Below are 18,927 nucleotides of genomic sequence, written 5' to 3'. Positions count from 1 at the left end.
TTCTGGATTATGGCCAATCTTAGCTTCTCCGACAGAATAGTATTTGAATGAAGCCACAATTTGTCTCAATGATACGATAATTGTCGCATCTGGTCCAGAGACAATCCGCAGCGCCCCAAAAAATTAATGTATGCGCTGCTATTGTTGGTAATCAAAAAGTCAGACCACTTTTCATAAATGAATATTTTAATTTTCAGCTTTATCTGAATTTATTAAAGGATGAAATTAAGCCAGCTACTGGGACTCTGTTTTTAAAGTCAGCTCATCCTCTAACATCAGCTGAAAATATCTGATTCCAACATGGGTGAGCACCGCCGCATTTTTCGTTAAATATTCGCAATTATCTCAATGAAACCCAGCAAAAAGGATTAACCGAAAAATTATATATAATTACTAAATAGACCAACAATTAGAAAGAGGTAGGTTAAGTTCCTTTACAAGTTGTAGAAAATACTACACAACATTTTAAAGATCAGGCAGGCCAATGTCACTTATTTACAAAAGAAGAACATTCTGAAATATATTTTTTTATTATACTTAGTTTTTGAAAGTAATATACTTATTGGTATGTTTGAATGTAATTTTAATTTTGAAGCTCAAAATGCAACAATACACAAGTTATTATTCCACTAAAAAAATTAACTTGGATACATTTCCGGCTAAATCGCAAGTGTAAACAAATTGAAAATATCATCAGTAAACTCTTCTCTTGTAGCCATATATGCAGACAAAATAAAAAAAAAGGTCTTTCAAATCACGAAGACAATCAAAATGCATTAACAAAATTTCCGTGTTGACAAATTTAAGTAAAAAGTTTGATAGTAAACATCAAGAAACTGGTGTGTCAGTCATTCGAATAGAATAAATACAGATTTTTTCAAAATAATAAGTATAGTAAATCCGAGTAAAACAAATACGTCGACAAACACTCATTTATAATGTAAGTCAAACAAATGTTAACATGTTTATATGGGACGGGTTGACTTAATTAGAGTGCTGTTCAAGTTCCTAAAATTTTCTGTTGTTAAGACAAAAAAAAGCGTAAAGAGAGCAATCACAACCTCAGTCTACCAAAGTTGCAGATAGTAAAGTGCTACGAATGTTGCTAGCGCGAAAGAGAGAAAACGGCAAAGAGTTAACCTAAATAGCCATGTGCCATCTGCTTATGTCCTTGTCAAAGAAAAAGTGACGAACAGCTGCATAAGCGGTGTTGGACATTTCTTTCTGTTCTTATCATGACCACTGATTTAACTAAGTTTGGCCGCTAGAGCAGTTATTACAAGAATCTGGAATATAATGCAATTTGCGCATGAGTTATTAAGTTATTATTATTACTGTAACAAACAAATTTTTAACGTCTGAATGAATGAAGTAGTTACTCAAAACTATTGACACAACATTATTTTTGCATGTTTTACAATTTTTCAAAGCTGTACCACCGGAGGTTCAAAAATTATGGGGTACGGCTGATTTTAAAACCACTCTGTATTTGCTGAGCTTAACGCTCTCTGCTTGACGTGTAGCAGATGTATCGTAAAGAAAATAAATGCTTTTCCCAGTCACCTCATTTACCGTAACAACAACATAATTTATTGTAATCGAGTCATCCGTGGAATTAAATTCGTATGTCTTCTCTGAAATGATATCATACGTTTAACACTGCGTCTAAAGCTACGCCATAAAAATGTCGTCAAGAAAATTAACTTCAATTTCTGACAAGTTTGTAAACATAATATTTGAAATAGAAACCCAAAAAGACAAAAACTAAAATCCTTATTATTTAATTTTTAACTTTAAATTTTATGTAAATTTATTAGTCAATTTCGCTTAGACTTTCACATGAAACGTCCCTTCTAATCTTACTTTTCTTGTTTTTTGCTTGTAGTGAATTAATATAATAATCTTTACATTAAAAACAATACTTTTTAGAACCTTATTTGTGTATTTGCGTATTCACTCAAAAATGGTCTTTCCATTGGAGCAGAAAATGTATATTATTGAGTTGTCGAAGATAAAGGATGTGTGGAAGTGTAGAAGAATTTCCCTACAACAACGTCTAAGTCCATCCAGAACTTCAAAAAATATTGGAAATGTCGACTTAGCATTGTTTTTTTATCGTGCTATGTTGCAAAATTATATGAACCCGATTTTCCAGCTGGAGTTGACTAGTATCTGTGGTTTTTGGGCACACATGATAACCGCGACTGTTGGAGAAAATCTTTTTTATAGGCGAAGTTTAGTTTCATTTGAGTGATTACATTAATTTTCAAAATGTGGCTCCTCAAAAAATTAGTATGTAGATTTTGTGATCGACGACTGATATTCCTTGAAGGTAATCGTGAAAATAACATCATCTAATTAACCGCTGCTGGATATCAGCAAGAAATTTTGACAAATTTTATACCACAACTTCACAAATATGAAGTAGAAGTAGGTTACTTTCAACGAGACGGAGATACAACCCATTCGCCTAGGACTACAATAGAAATGGTACGACAGTTTTTTGAGAATCGGATTATTAATCTTATGATTTCTGCGGACTTCTTTTTGTGGCCCGATTTAAAGAATACTATTTATTGAATACCTGCCAACAGTTTGGAGGAATAATGCAGAGATGTTGAGGTATGTGATCGATGAAGGTAAAAAAGCTCATTTGTTCGTACAAAAAAATAAGCAACATTTTCAACATTTACTGTAATTTAATTTTATTTATTTAATAAATAAATTAATGTTGTACCAGTTGTACATACTAAATCCTTTCTAAGAATGACTCGATTACGAATTATGTTGCTCGCCCAATAGTTAGTACTTTCCAACGTGCTTGATGAACACATTACTTAAAACAACAGTGTGTGAACTATAATAAAAAAGTAAAGACAAAGAAATAAAATAAATGGCTGCCAATGATAAATAAGAAAGCCACATTTGATATTTTTAACTGTTTCCAAAGAGCTTAGATCTGAAACGATAAGTTCTGACTGCATCTGTATTTAAATTTTCTTAAATTTCCTTTTATTTGTTCAGACATTCTAATTATTTCGCGTAACAAATGACCACCATTACAACGGCCATTTTTACATATTTTTTTAAATATCTGAACTCCACATACAGACGAATGTGCTTAAATAAATTGTCTCAACGTCTCATAAGACAATCTCACAATAATTTACAAAAGACAAATACCTAATCTTCCATTATTACAACGCGAGAAAAGCCTGTGCATAAAAAATTGTTGTACATGTTTTACAAGAAATCTCAGAACATCAAAGAGTGAGTTAAATTTTCAATAAAGTAGTCTCACTGAGTAAAAACCTGCTGAAAAGAAACCTTTTAGAATTAACATCAATCAATATCTTCTATTCTGTGACACCATTCAACTCACCTCGGCAAGGGATCTTCTTTAAAATTCGTAACTTATTTTCAATATGTCTTTTCGAGTTGTTCCTCCCTATCATGAAGAAATGTCTGGGGATAATGCCGATATCCCGTAATTGTATGTCAATGGACTGTGACAGGGACGGCCACCATCCACCCCCTGAAAATGCATTCAACAATCATGAAACTGCTTAATCGGAGTAGTTTCATAAAATTTACGACGAGATTCTGTCTTTATGACTAGCAATTTTATACTTTTACTTCTTTCCTTACTCTGTTACCACTCAGACGTTATTAATTTCACAAGTTGAAAACAGAGCTAAGTGATTTTTATTTTAACGCCCCAACGCTATGAGACAAGATAATACTTTAATGCGTGTATTATAAATCTTCAAAATTAATGTTGTGCAGAAACATCTAAATCAAAGTGATTAGGTGGATTTCCAACGATAATTCAATCTCTCACTTAGGTATTCATAGCATTCACAGCCTAATTCCATATAGCAATAACAAAAGACGTATTCTCACATACAACCCTCTATCGATTTAATTTAATTAATAAAACGAATTTAACCAGTAATAAAACACAACTTGAAGTCACGTTTTATACTGATCCAGGTCAAACACTAATCAAATAAAAATCCTAGCAATTTTGCATCGAAAACCCAATTATTTTTGCTTCAGTTCAAATCACCTTGCCATTTCCATTAATTTCCAAACAGAGGTCAGCTTTGCGGAGAAGTTAATTTAATTTTGTGTCAACTGACCTCTTTTCCAATTCATTGTTCTTCGCTAAGTTCTTAAAGGTTTATCAAACATCGCATGCAATAAAATTGCAGAGGCGGTTCTGTTACACAGTTTGGACTCTATAGAGCTCGATAGAGCCCCCATGAATTTTTAAAGTGTCGCTAGGGAATTTGAGGGAATTTAGGTTCTCATCATCATTTGCGATGTGTTTAATCCACTTTGCAGCAGCAGTAGAAAATGCGAGCTATAAAAGGACTCAAAAACATCTAAATAACAAAATTAATAGTTACCCTTCACTACCGCTTTAGGAAGTTACTCTGCATTAAATACGACAGCCATAAATACTCTTTCTTTATGTGGTAGAATTTATTATGTAGAAACCAATGGGGTGTTAAACGATAGCACTTTAAATGCTCTTAATTTTCAACTACTTGTACGCAAACTCATCGATAAAGACGATTGATTTCAATTCGCACGTAAGCTTGCTTTTGAATTAAAAGGGTTGGCAATTTTTTTAACAAACAGACTAATAATTATTTGTGCAACAAATTCAGAAATTAAATAATTAGCTTAAGACACAAAAATGGTTCACAGAGATGTTAGGACGTGGTGATTAACGTACAATCTTTACTTTTTAGATTGAGTATGTAATACACTGCCAGACAAAAAAACCCGGTCACTTGAATATTTGTAACTTCACGATAATGTTTAGTGTTATAACTTATTTAATTATTTTTCTTTTTCCACATGTTTTAGCATTAAGTTATGTTTTCTGTCAATAAATATATTAATATTGTACTTTTTGGAATATTTCTCACAAAAAATTCAAGCGTCCGAATTTTTGCAGTTTTTGTAAAATGAATCAAAAATATGTCGCTTTGCAAAGAGTACTACCAGGTTTGGTTAAATTAAATTATTTGTTTTATTTTAAGGTATTGTCTATTAGAAGTATTACCTAAGGTTATTTAGACTAAACTTTTCACGTCCCTGAAGAAGTGTTCAACAAATCGATCCAGCTTCTTATAAAAATTAAAAAACGTGATCTTGCAAAATTGTATTCATTTTATATAACCCCTATAAGTTAAAAATATATCTAGATATATACATATAATACTCTGGACAATGTAAGAAAAAAAATGGCCGATGAGGAGATCGAACGGCGACCTCTGCGACTCGCTCGTTATTGTATCATTGAACTATTACGTTGGCTTTCTCTTATACTCATATAAAGTGTAATTATATAATAGGGACTTTTGTAGGGAAAGTCTGGAAGTCAAGAGTAAAAACTCAACGGGGATCCATAAATCATAAGTACAGAAGCATATTATATTAAAAAATTATATTTACCAAGTAAAACATTGAGGTCACGTCATCAAATTTTTGGTGGGGATGATTAGAAAAAATTTGGTTAGCGCATTACCATCTGGACGATATTCCTGACATATGTAGATGTAAAATTTGACTACAATCGATCCGATTTTCGAAATTATTTAAGTATGTAAAAAAAGTTGACACAGACCACAAACAGACGATAAGCAGACGAAAATGGGCGACCTATTTTATCATGTTCACCCTAGGCATCAAGAATTTTTGGAAAAAATTTAAAACTGAATAACAATATTTTGCAATATAAATCTGAAACTGCAGAACCAATTGCTCTGAAATCAAGCTGCCGGTTTCCCGAAACAATTTCAAAGAACGATCTAGCAAACATCTAAAGGTGTTGTCATCAACAACGCCGCGAAACTCATTTTGAAATTCTTCCCAGCCATCGGCTAAAAAGTACTACCACTGACCTTCAATTTTTCGCCCATTGCGAAAATAAGATTCTATCATGAAAATTCTCTGTTCGGAAGTAAAAATAATTGTGCGTGTTAATTGCAATATCACTAATGAAATAAGTTATTATCAGTTAAAATATTGCAATCAAACTACGCCCTACGTTCACATTTCCAAAGTCAACTTGACGTTGTTTTTATTGGAACCCTCGATAATTTTTAGAAAAACTGGATTTGTTTATTGTATTTCAGATGTGAGGGAAGTGCTGTCGAACTAACCTTCGACCAATTTTTTTGAAGTAGAAATAAATATAATCTATATAATGTTATTGTAAATGCATCGAAGCGTTTTTATTTTTCAAAATTATGTGATGCATTATCGACATTTTTGCAAGGATATGTATATCAATTTGGATTGTAGAGTGTAATACAGGGTGGCCCAAATAAAACGAAACAGACGTGACCGTAGGCGCTGTACTCGATTATATGAAAAATGCTGGAACAGGTCGATTTTCGTTACAAAGGGGACGTGTAACCCAGTAACGAGGGGCGGCTATCAAGTCAAGAATCTTAAATAGTACTATTAGTCAAAAGGCATCTTGTATGGAAGCTCTATTAATTCTCTTTCTAACAGTGTTTGAATTTTTAAGTACGGTTGATTGGTTTGCGAGATACAGCGTTGCAAAGGATGTGTATGTGTAATGTTGCTGCGTTGTTATTTGTTTTTTTACTTCTAAGAACGCTTCGTATAGCAAAAAGTGTAAGAAGGCAGACGACATTTTTCACATAATCAAATGCAGCGCCTACAGTCCCGTCTGCTTCGTTTTATTTGGACCGTCCTGGGTATACTAATAATAACAGTATTGTATTCCCAAATTTTCGGGAAAATGGATTAAGCCCATCCTGATTTAATCAAAAAAATAAAATGACACATTCATTTTTTTTTGAGTCACCTGTATAAGCAAAGCTAAAAAATATTAATGCCATGACAAACCACAAGTAAAAACTCATCATATTTTGCACATTTTAGATCGGATTTATTCGGCAAATTTTTGAGAGGGCGTCATCAATGTTTTGGGGGGAATAAACAGTCATATTTTGATTCAAACTTACCATACTTACTTACAATAACTTCAAAACATCTGCAAGATTTCAAAGCATTCGGTTTGCAGATTCAAAATTAAATTGCAAAATATTGTTATATAATTTCGATTTTTTTTTCAAAAATATGGACGATTCAGGTAAAAACTCAAGACGGATCTATAAACTACCTGTGCAGAACTAAGTTATTTTATACAATTTAAGACCAGTTTTGAGGTGACGTCATTAGATTGTTGGTAGGGATGACTACACAAAGATTGGTTAGCGTTTTACCATCTACATGATATTCACAACACACAAATATAATATGCAACAATCGGTCGGGTCTAACAAAAATGGTCACGGACGACGGACAAACAGACAGACAGATAGAGAGACAAACGGAAACGGGAGATCCATCGAGACAATATGAACGCATCCAGTCACCCGATAGACTCGATTACAATACTTCTTTAGCTTACGCTCGGGAAGTAAAAACTAACACATGAGAGGATTGAACTTGCCACCTTTGCGTTATTATGACAACGCTTCACCAACTGAGATATAGGTCCATATATTGTTATAAAATGTTATTATATTTGGATTTTTTGCGAAAATTTGAATGCCAAGTGTAAACAATCAAGATATTTTATAAAGCACAAGTACAGAAGGCTGTTGTTTTAAAAATTTAAATACCAAGTATTTCTTATTCAAAATTTTGAAGTGATGTCTTTAAATACAATTTGAGAACAATCGGTCCGGTAGTTTCGGAGATTGTGTATCTAATAGATATCGACACAAACAACAGACTGACGGAAATAAAAGTCTGAATTTTTCGTATACTAGAGATCATGAAACATCGAGAAAATATTAAAGTAGCGGTATGGATTCTACTACAATACCTGCTTACGCTTGGGAAGTAAAAATGTATAAAAATTCTTTAGTAATACCTGTATTTTCAGATTGCTCTTCAGTAGTTGTACCTGTTATATACAATCTTCATCAGTCAAAAAACAGAAGAAAGTGTGATACAAACACTTTCGTATTCTACACGCTGTGAAACGTCAACATGAAGTTAGACATTTTTTGGAAAATAAAAAAATAAACATTAGGCTCAATGATTTAATGTACTTATTATAGACAATTAATTGGTAAAGGAAAGGTATAAATAAACATAAAAACTGCGATGTAGAAATAAGCGATATTGCACAGTACATCTCGAACTTCTGGGTATTCTACAAACAACACCGTATTGCAAGGAAGATAACGGGTGTGTAATTAAAAATCACGTCAATCACTGAATCAGTGTATTTAATGACGTCGCTCTAAATCTAATCCTATTTTATTTTTTTCGGTATGTCGTACTGTTTTATGATAAAATCGTAACTTCTCGTATCAGCTCTCGTAACTGTAATAGTTCTGATACGATAACACTAAAGCTGTGTTGTGAATATTTTTGGACATATTTTTGTATTATCAGTAAATTGAACATACCTATGTATTATACATTAAACGCGGTATACATATTTCAAGATTTTACAAGTAAAGATTTTAGGAATTCGTCGAGAAATATTAACGATAAAACTATTGAACGAAAATAATTGAAAAATATTCAAAATGACTCCACAAACAAATAAATTGTAAACTAAATGCAAACACATGCATCACACAGTGCATCCCCGATAATTTATTATGATTATCATTATTATTATTAGAGAATAAAAATTACAAATTCACTTATTTGGTTCTTTGAGTAACACATACCTACTAAAATGGCTTTCAAATATGCAAAATGTTCTATTTTTGGCTTTCCTCTTAGACTCTATAGCCAATCTTTATTTTTGAAATTCCAATGCAACGTTATCACGTTATTCCGGTTTTCTTGGAATGTTTTAATGCAAGTGTTCACAAAACACAAAAAAACGCAATAGTATTATTTTTAACGCTGTGTTGCAATATTTTATGAGGAGATAAAGAGAGTTACCGTACAACATTAATTTTTGATTTTTATTTGAGTGTTAACTTAGTGACTCCCTCTGTAGTGAATATTGACAATATATTTTAATGTTCCTACGAATATCAAAACTGCTGCCATGTTATTCTTCTTAATTTCATATTTAATTTTTTTATTGGAGATTTGCCGACTTAGAAAGTCAATAATATCCTAAATTCAAAAAATATTTTCATATTATAGACTAAAACAACTCAACAAAACTATTGCATACCGCGTCATCCTCTGAAACATCCAATTACATCCAGCTTTACTTTGTACTAATATTTAGAAAAAATTGCAGATGATAAAACAACAAAGCTTATTTCTTTAGAAATGTAGGTCGATTTGAGCAGAGAACTCGATAAAACTTTTCATGCGTGCAAAAATCCAAAGTTTCATCTCAAGATAAAAATCAATAGTCGAAACTTTGCAAAGTTCACTCATAATATAAATATTCGTGATGAGAAGTTGTTTTCCTAAATTGTTTTAATAAAACCTACACAAAACATCATTAGTCAAAATACGTTGTACATCAGAACATAAGTACATAACAATTACGCTCCTAAAAACAGAAGCTATTTGATATTTTGATGCATACTGTTTACTCCATTGCATGCATTGTTTCAGTGTTTCTGAAATTTCAGTATCGAATGAAAACATATTTGGGATTGGGAGACTGTTCTAGTTGAACGAAATTCCACTTGTGACGAAAGTGAACCAACTCCAAGCAAACTGCACTTATTCCCCATAGGTGGTATGCATCAATTTAAAGCCAATCAAACCATCTCAAAGAGAGAGTTACTACTTGAATAGATACACTTCAGTGATTTTCAATTGCTTTTTCTCTTGTGGGGTGTTTTCTATATGGGATGTTTTAAATATTGCAGTTGTACAGTAATTTCAGTCGGAACTTATAACCTATCATGTGTCCTTTTTGTTTTATTCCTAAAAACTAAACCTAAGTGAAATTGTGTGCACAAGCCAAATGTGGAGGCACTGTTGTGCTATAAAGCGGGCCGAATTAAATGTAGTATAAATAAATTAAAACTACATAGTTAAAGAAAAAGTTTCATAGATATACTTAAATAGAATTTTAGGCCTTTTTAGTATCAAATGGTCTATAATTTACAAAAAAAAACTAATATACATTTAAATGTATAGATTTATATTGAACTATGGAACCCTAGACTGTAATTTTTTAAGTATCCATAAATAGGCATAAATTTAAAAGTGTTTCTGTAAAGTCGAAATCATTATTGTTTGATTTTGTGCTAACAGTGCAGGAAGCAACTTTTTTGATTGGGTGGAACTATATTAAACCGAAACAATTTCTTCTACGCGTTTGTACTGATTTACAATTAAATTGTCATTACTCATTAGTAGTCATTAGTCATCACCCTCACATCTTTATTTTTGTGAGAATTACTTTTACCATATTAAATAAGAACCGTTAAGATTTACTACTTTATGCGAACAAAGTAAAAAGAAATTCAACACGAACGATAAGAAGAATCAGCAAAATTCATATTAAAGCCAAGAAAGGTCCTGATAGAGATCGGACACTGCGTGGTAATCAATGGGTTCGATTCACGCAGAAAGCAGTGCCGTCTTTATCATACAACTGTCTGAAAAGTTACGAAACTGAAATGAAGATGTTCCAAACGCTGAAATGAAGCGATTGTGTCAGTGTATGAAATGCAGAGGGGTGGCTATTCTGATAACAACACTCTGATTTTGTGCCCGTCTGAAGCAGCAACTAAAGACTGTCCTAAGCACGGTTTATTGAAAAGGGAAACCACGTACTCAACCCATGTCATACAAGATGTATATCGCACCTCACTGCAAGGTGAAAGATGGATGACAAGTGGTGCATCGTCCAACACCCACGATCTGCTTATGTTTAGGAACGTTTTCGTATCAGTTTCAAGTGTGTATTAACACTAGAGCTAATTGTATTGACGATACGTTATTAATTATTATTATTTATGTAAGTAACTCTTTATTCTGTTGTTAACTTATAAACTGCATTTAACACAAATCGTCCTGTAATTATGGCTGGATTTTTTGCAGTCTTTTGCATTCTCTGTTGTGAGTAGTCGACGATGAGAAAGATGACAGCTTGCTCGTCCTGTATTAGCTTCAAGACACTTTTTGCTGGCTCACTTCTTTAACTAAAAACTAATGCCTGTTTATTGAAGAAACGGTTGCATAATAACCAGTTTTCGAAGTAAATAAGTATGAGATGAAGTTTCCCAACGATTATGATAATCAATTTCTTTTCATTAAATTTATTTTTCCGTCATTCTCTTAATTAATAATATTATGGTAAATACCGCATGCGTTACGTACCTACTGTATTATTTTATCCTGACGGACTAAATTATCGGTTATTCGATAATTAAAACTTACGAACTTACAGCTCATTTACTTAGATATTTAACTTGACGTTCGTAAATAGAGTTATAGTCTTGAAGTTTTGCTTTTAACGGAATTTACCAAGTTGAACTCAAGTGTTCCTTGGTCCGTTGAAGGCACGGACCAGGACGCTTATTATCCCGACATTTATTAACCCTCATTATATTATATTCTGTTCTTATACAAACTGCACCGATTAAAAATGTATTCACTTCTAATGGAAAATAATAACTACGCTACATTTTCATACCTTGAGCCTTATTTTGCACGAGTAATGTATATGATAATGTTTCCGTCAGGTAACTTTTTCCTCTCACTTTTGTGAAAAGAATCATTTTATTCTTAGTAAATTTAATAATGTTAGTAAATTCCTAAATAGATAATTTAGGAATTTAATTTTGTATTATAATTATCTTAATAAAAGGATAAAAAAGGATAGATCACTGTAGTGATTAAAATATTATCAAAACATGATCACTATGAAGTTTAGGACTAATTTTTCAACGAAAATAATTTTTGGAGCGTTTTCAGCTTTTTAGAGAGAATACAATTTTTTATATTTCTTTAGATTTTTAAGCATAGTAGTTGGCCCATATTTCTAATATGTCATTTGGTTTTCTTTTTATCTTGTTGTCATCATTTCTTATTCCTTTTAGCTCTTTTCACTTATTTCCTCTGAGTTTTTTGAGTATACTCCAAATTTCTTATTATTTGATTTGTGTATTCTTCCATTTCTTGTCCAAATTCCACCCAGGACTTCTTTTTCGAGTCTTTTACTTTTAGTTTGCTCCTCTTTCTGCATTGGTTGTATTGTTCTTTGTCCGTGTTGGATTTTGTTCAAAGATGTTAATTATTGTAATTTCTTGTTTCACTCCTTCGACGTCGTTTAGTATGTTACTGTATTTTTAAGTCTGCATATTTCTCTTATTTCATTTTTTATTATCTTTTTGAAAGTTATCCATTTCTCCATTCACTTTTTCTCATTTCTTGTTCTTATAGTTCTTTGTCCGTTTCTGTGACATATCATCTCTTCACGTTATCTTCTAACTTCTAGGTTTATGTATTGCTAGTCTTATATATTATTTTTTTGTTTCTTCATCTGTTAACACATTGTTCATTGCTGCTTTTACTAGTCGGTGTTGTGTTCCTATTTATGCTTCTTTTATTATCCTTCCTTCCCCTATTCTGGTTTGTTGGTTTTCTGTCTACGAGATATATTATACATTTGAGATCTCGTTCTTTCGCTTTAAAAGTATATTTTTCTACCAGTCATTGGTTTCAAAAAGAATTATCGATTCTATGTCGATTCTTAGTTGGTACTCCATTTTACCGATTGTTGCTCTTTATCTTTTTCCATGGCTTCAGGGCGGTGCATACAGTCCAAATTTTACCCTTTCACAATGACGTCACAAAAACCAAAACACGCTGTTGTAAACATATGTCTTTACTTGAAAATTGAATTCAATTTATTTGACGTTTTTCCAAGTCCCTATCCTATATTAATCTTTTCTTTTTTACTTTCTTTTATTATCGATTTTCCTCTCAATGTCTTTATAGTATGAGTTATATTTGCAATATATGTACTGATTTAAACTTGTTCCTTAAAGCTAAAACCAATGACAGAATTTCAATATTTCTATCCGTTCTCAAAATAGCGGGCCGCGGATTTATATCTGGGACACTGTATATACAGGCCGAGTTATTAAAAGCTCACGGTCCTCGATATCTCATTAATTATTAGAGATAAAAAAAAAACTCGAAGACTAAAGTTGCAAGACTCTTTGAGTAGCATATATTAAAATTATTTTCAACTGCAAACAGCGTTTCGTTTTCGAGTCATAGCACCCAACTCAGTTTTTCTTAAAACAATGCGCTGTATATTTTTACAGATTGTTATTAGCCGCTTCCTAGGTTTTATACCATTATTTATTTGTTAAATTTTTAGCAGTGCAAAAAGTTCACAAAAAAACTTCAATAATGTTATTATTAAGGGGATGTTTGCTAAATGAAAACTGTCGGATTTTTAATTTTGCCGTGTTATTGTCTTCACAAGAAGTTTGCGTGTAGAAAAATAAAGACGAGAAGTACTGGTAAGCTGGTTGAAACTCAGGAAAGCTGGGGTGTAATTTATGACACCCATAATCTTTGGAACAGTTCGGCACCCGCTTGTCGTGTATTATTGTTCGATTTTCGTTCGTCAACAGTTCAATTTTCATATACGAATTTATAAAAATGACCACAAGAAATTAATAAGAAATAAAAATCTGAATGTGTACAAAAATGAACTTCGAAAAATTAAGACAACAAATAGTAAGACCAAACAATTATAATCTAATTGGGAAACTGATTGATTTACAACAAAAAAAGCAGTCAGCCGAATAATTATAAATGCAGTTATTTTTCGGACACAAAACAATCACTTGCGCAACACTTAAAAAGATTTGTGGCAAGTAAAATAAAATCAATTTTAAGTGTCCAAATGGTTCTACTGAGTGTGTCCCTATACTGAAATGCAACGAGAAAATCACCAATTTCTGCATCAGTACGTACCTACCTATATGTCATGATGTAATGCAAATTATAAAATAAACTAGAGACCAATAATTTGTTTCGTTTTTATTTATACGTATTTATAAATATACCCAATGTTTTACTTAAAACTAAGTACTTCAATTATTTGGATTACATATTTCAATTATAACTGGTTCCCTAGCTGGTTAGTATCGGCTAAGTTCAAACTAAAGAGGTATAGAAACTACCTGTGTATACTGAATGGTTATCCGGCTAATTATAAGGTTTATGGTAATCTTTTATTCAACAAAATAAAATTCTTTCAGGTAATACACTTTGATCTTTGACAAAAAGCCGAGAAGCAATAGGATTGGTGATTATATAAAGTAACAATAATAAAATTTCTATTAGTAACATTGACTTACACTTTATGTAAGTGTATAAAAACAGCGGCGGGTCTAAAAAACAATAATATTTATATGTACAGAAATTAGGAAATAAAAGCATAATAATAGTAAAACTAATCAAATGATGATTAAACTGCATTTTTTGTTTGTAGTTTTAGTAGGTTTTTGACATAATAATTCTGATAAAAAATTTTTCGACTTTTTCGTGGCTTTGAAAGTGGAATCTTCGACTTTCGTCCCATTTCAAAATTTACTCTTTATATATTTCAATGGTCACAACGAGTTCACTAACTACACTGAAGTAAATTTATGGAAAGATTAAATTTGTCACCGAAAAGATGTCGGAAGTAATAAATTATCCCATCGGTCCAAGAACGTTCGGTGGGTGTTATACCCCAATCCGAGAGAGACCGCAGCAAGAGACAGCAAATGGAACGAATAAAATAAAGCTTCAAACATGATCAGTTTTAAATCAAAATTATGAAGTTTTATAAATCGCGAATTTTTTATTTTTTTTGAAATATCATAGTAAACACTTCAAAGAATGTCCATGACTTACTTTAATGTGAATTTTATAACTATGATCGGCACAGTCGGACCCAATATTAGTGTGATTTTGAGCATATTTGCGATTTTATTAGAGCAAAACAGGTCATTTTTTCTCCAATTTTATAAGTTCCGGACACTAATAGCATATCAAAGATATTGTAAAAAAAAAATGGATTCAGTTTCCAACTAGTTGTCTAATATTTGTAAAACAAAATCTACTGTAAATTCACTGAAAACTAAACGGATAACATCACCTTAAGATGTTTCACTCTGTATAGTTGAAAATAATTTTGGTATATGTTTTTTTAAGAACTATACAACTTTGGTCTTAGATTTTTTTCTATTTCTAATAATTAATAAAATATCGAGGAGTGCACGCTTAGGGACTCACCCTGTACATACATATAACAATGCAACAATAATCGTCTAGACTCTAAATAATGATTTGCCAATTTTTTAAAATTATTCTTAAAATATTTCATCTGACAAGATGAAGAATAATCACTCCCCAAGCGTATTTTTCTCGTGACTTAATTTAATTTACAACTTTGTTTCCACGCTACAGAAGACTAAACATCAAGCAATAATTAGTTTTGTTTAGCTTTGAAAACATTTGTTTTATTATACAATGCTAAAGTTTAACTGCTCCCATTTTCGTCTACTTCCGCCTATTTTAAATTTATAAAACTATAAAAATATATTCCTATTTGTGTGTTTAAGCTTGATAAGTTTTCTGTATTTTCGTAGACTGTTCATTTATTAATTTAACTCAAATTCATGATTTACGTTTTTGCAACTTATTAGCGTTGCACAATGCAACACGCTTCATTTAGATTATTAAAAATACTGCCAGTTATTATAATAATGTTAAATCTACACCTAAATTATTTTCAATTATAAAAAGTATTTCGTTCAAAAATTAAGTACTCCCCAATATTTTTGAGAGATAATTTTCTTATGACAACAAATAGAAATTGACGAACGCTAAAGTCTTTTGTACAATAGTTTTTAAAATAATTACACTTTTATTTAAGAATTCACATATTATTATAAATATTTGTACAATGTATCTACATTAACTAGCACAACACTTCTATTTGCAAACTGGTAAAACATTTTTTTGATACTACACCAAAAATGAGTAATCTTCCAGGGGAACAATCCTGTATATAGAGTTATACTGTAGATAACCCTTTAAAAAAACTTGCAATAAGAAAGTACTGCCCCATTTATCACAGGTGAATCTTTATCTGCTAGTCGTAATATTTCCAACATAGAGCTGTGCACAAGCCACTTGTCACTTACCCTTACTTCCCATTTCAGCAAACTTTGTTTTATTATTCTGTTAACACTCGTGTCTCTTGTTACAAATATTCGCTGACCTGAACGTGATTGACGCTCTTTTATTTCACCAGACTTGAGTGAAATGACGCGGATTTAGGTTATATTTGTGTCACAAAACGATTTCATATCAATTTAAGAACCATTTGTTTGTGACTGTTTCATGAAATTTCATATATTTTATCTCTGAATGCCACAAGTCTTTTGTCTTTTGATATGCATTTTAACTTCAAAGGAAAATCAGTATTGTAGCGAATATAATGTATCTAAGCTTTTCGTTAAATTGGTCGGAAATCCAAACTCCCTTTCACTACTGGTAGTTATTTACTGGTTATTTTTTTATTTCTGTGTTAAAAACATGTTTTTATAGCGATTTGTTAATTATTGATCCTATTACTTAGATTAGTGGTGGTAACGAACTCTTAAAAAAACTCAAACGTTGACAATTATTAATTTTATGTTGCATTAAAAGTGCTTTTATACATCTGGGTCACCATAAAAAATCTCATTTATTCTTGACGCAGCCCAAATATTCGCCAGCAAATTGAAAATTTTACTTGATTTATAAATTTATTAATCTATTGATTTTAGGAGAATATTGTATTTAACGTTGATCAAGTTTTAAAATTAATATCAAAGTTGACTAAATAAGTATTTATGTGGCTATACATCAATGCTTTTTACAAAATATCAGCAATCAGCTATCCACTGTCCAAATAAAAATTTTTACAGTTCCACAAATAAGTTAAGTAGATGGATAAGTTAGAGTTACAGTTAAATCACACTGAATCGGTTTAGCATTTCATTATTACACACTATTAATATTATCACCGTTAACGTTAAGATCGATGATGATAATGTTTCAACAGCATATAGGTACCTCGTACAGTTTTTATGATCCAGTTTAAATCGATGAATGAGCTGACTAAACACGAAAAATTACCAATTAAATATTTTCAGCAATGATAAGTAGATTCATTGTCAACAAATCTGTTGTTGCGAATAGAAAAAAAAATATGTCTGTAACAGTTAGTAGAGTACGCGCGTCAATCTAGAATAATAATAAATAAAGAAGGCATGTTAGAATAGAATAGAATAGAATGTCTTTATTCTTGCACAGGTATATCATATAAAAACAGAGCAAGAAACGTTAGATAAATAAAACGTAATCAAAGTGTTTTCAAATTAAAATTGGCCATGGAAATATTTGTCATGTCTTTGATTAAACTGTAAAAGTCATGTATAACCTTGGTATTTTCAGGTGTCTGATAGGCGTTAAACCACAAGAAAACGCTTGAAAAGTAATATTTCTGAAGTTTTTAACGAATTTCTTGAATCTACAAACGTTTACAACATAATCAAAGACATGCGCTATTATTTCAGCATCCTGTATATGTTAAGGGAACGGCAATTTGAGAAGCACAACTTTTAATGATATCGTTTGATACATCACCAAAACCACAACTTTTTTGTTGTTAAGATTATTTATTTTATTATACTAGCAACCACCTCGACAGTGGTAGGATGGACGTACAGTGATTTTCCATTACTGTTAATTTCAGAAGGACGGTAACTAGAATAGGGATTTAAATTATTTAAAAACATTTGCAAAATAACTCGCCATGTCATTTACTATTTTGTCCGAATCGCCTAACAATTTTACGCCATTATTGCGATGGTGATTGCTTCGAATTTCATTAACCACGTTCCATACAGATTGGACCTATTTTCCGCATTGTCAATTTTTTTTATACTCATATAGTTAGTACTGTTTTCGTGCTTATTACATTATTGTACTCTTTTTTAACTTTATTATAAGTAATACTCAACTTAGGGTCACAAATTGTTTACTACAAACAGTTTGTCAAGTTGTTTTTTAAATTCTTTGGCAGTAGGACAATTATAATACTTTAATTTGTTAAAACGTGTATTGATGGTTTTTAATGGAAAGCATTCATTAAATAGTAGTGCGAAACAGTTTATAAATTTGTCCCACTGTTCATTAACATGATTATCATCAGGACACATATATACTTTCTCCCAAGACACTTCCTCAAATTTTTGCTAAACAATAATTTACACCTATCATTGACAATTCTAATAACTTTGTTGGTATTCTTAGATTTTAAAGGACAACTTTTTTCTAATGACAAGCAAATACCAAGATAGTCTCCAAATTTTTCGTCGCAAACGTTAACAGTATATTTAGTGGAAATATTTGTCATGATGTTGTCGTAAGTGGTTAGACTTTTGTCGTTTTTCTTTGTTGGAGCTGTTGCAGTATATTCCACATAACGTTATAATTACATTAAAAAAGCAGACAAAACTATTACAGTTTATTTTGTGCTAGACGTAACAAGTCTGCAATTAAAGAAATTTTACAGTAAAATGCATCAATTTAATCATTAAAAAGATCTACTGGGTTGTTTTTTAAATAATTTAAGTGTATAGTGAAATTAACATATATTATGCGTCTATTGATAAAGCTAATTTGTTAATGAGACAATATTTTCCACCAAAAATCTGATAACCGGTATGTCACATTATTGTATCTTACTGTAGTCTTATAATGATGTATACATAATTTTGAATAATTCAGTTTTTTCATGCTTTCCACGTTACGTAAAGCACAGTTTTACGCCAAAATTATTGTGCAAGTTAGGAAAGGAAAACACATGATCAGGTTTTAATCATGACAAAGATTTAATCAAACCGAATTTCATACTCACGA

At 31.3% G+C, this 18,927-nt stretch overlaps 1 protein-coding gene across 2 annotated transcripts in view; it reads right to left on the bottom strand.

The window, feature by feature from the left end:
• Positions 1-18,927, bottom strand: part of LOC135122534 (retinal guanylyl cyclase 2) — a 217,168-nt gene that overhangs the window by 151,900 nt on the left and 46,341 nt on the right. For both annotated transcript variants that reach the window (XM_064046770.1, XM_064046771.1), the window contains exon 5: positions 3,383-3,535. In XM_064046770.1, coding sequence (XP_063902840.1) covers positions 3,383-3,535 — 153 coding nt within the window. The remainder of the gene's footprint in view (positions 1-3,382; positions 3,536-18,927) is intronic.

Source organism: Zophobas morio, unplaced genomic scaffold (assembly GCF_036711695.1).
Source record: "Zophobas morio isolate AGI-343-1 ecotype UQ-CSIRO unplaced genomic scaffold, CSIRO_AGI_Zmor_V1 ptg000005l, whole genome shotgun sequence".
Taxonomy (NCBI): Eukaryota; Metazoa; Arthropoda; class Insecta; order Coleoptera; family Tenebrionidae; genus Zophobas; species Zophobas morio.
This window is presented reverse-complemented; position numbering and strand designations above follow the sequence as displayed.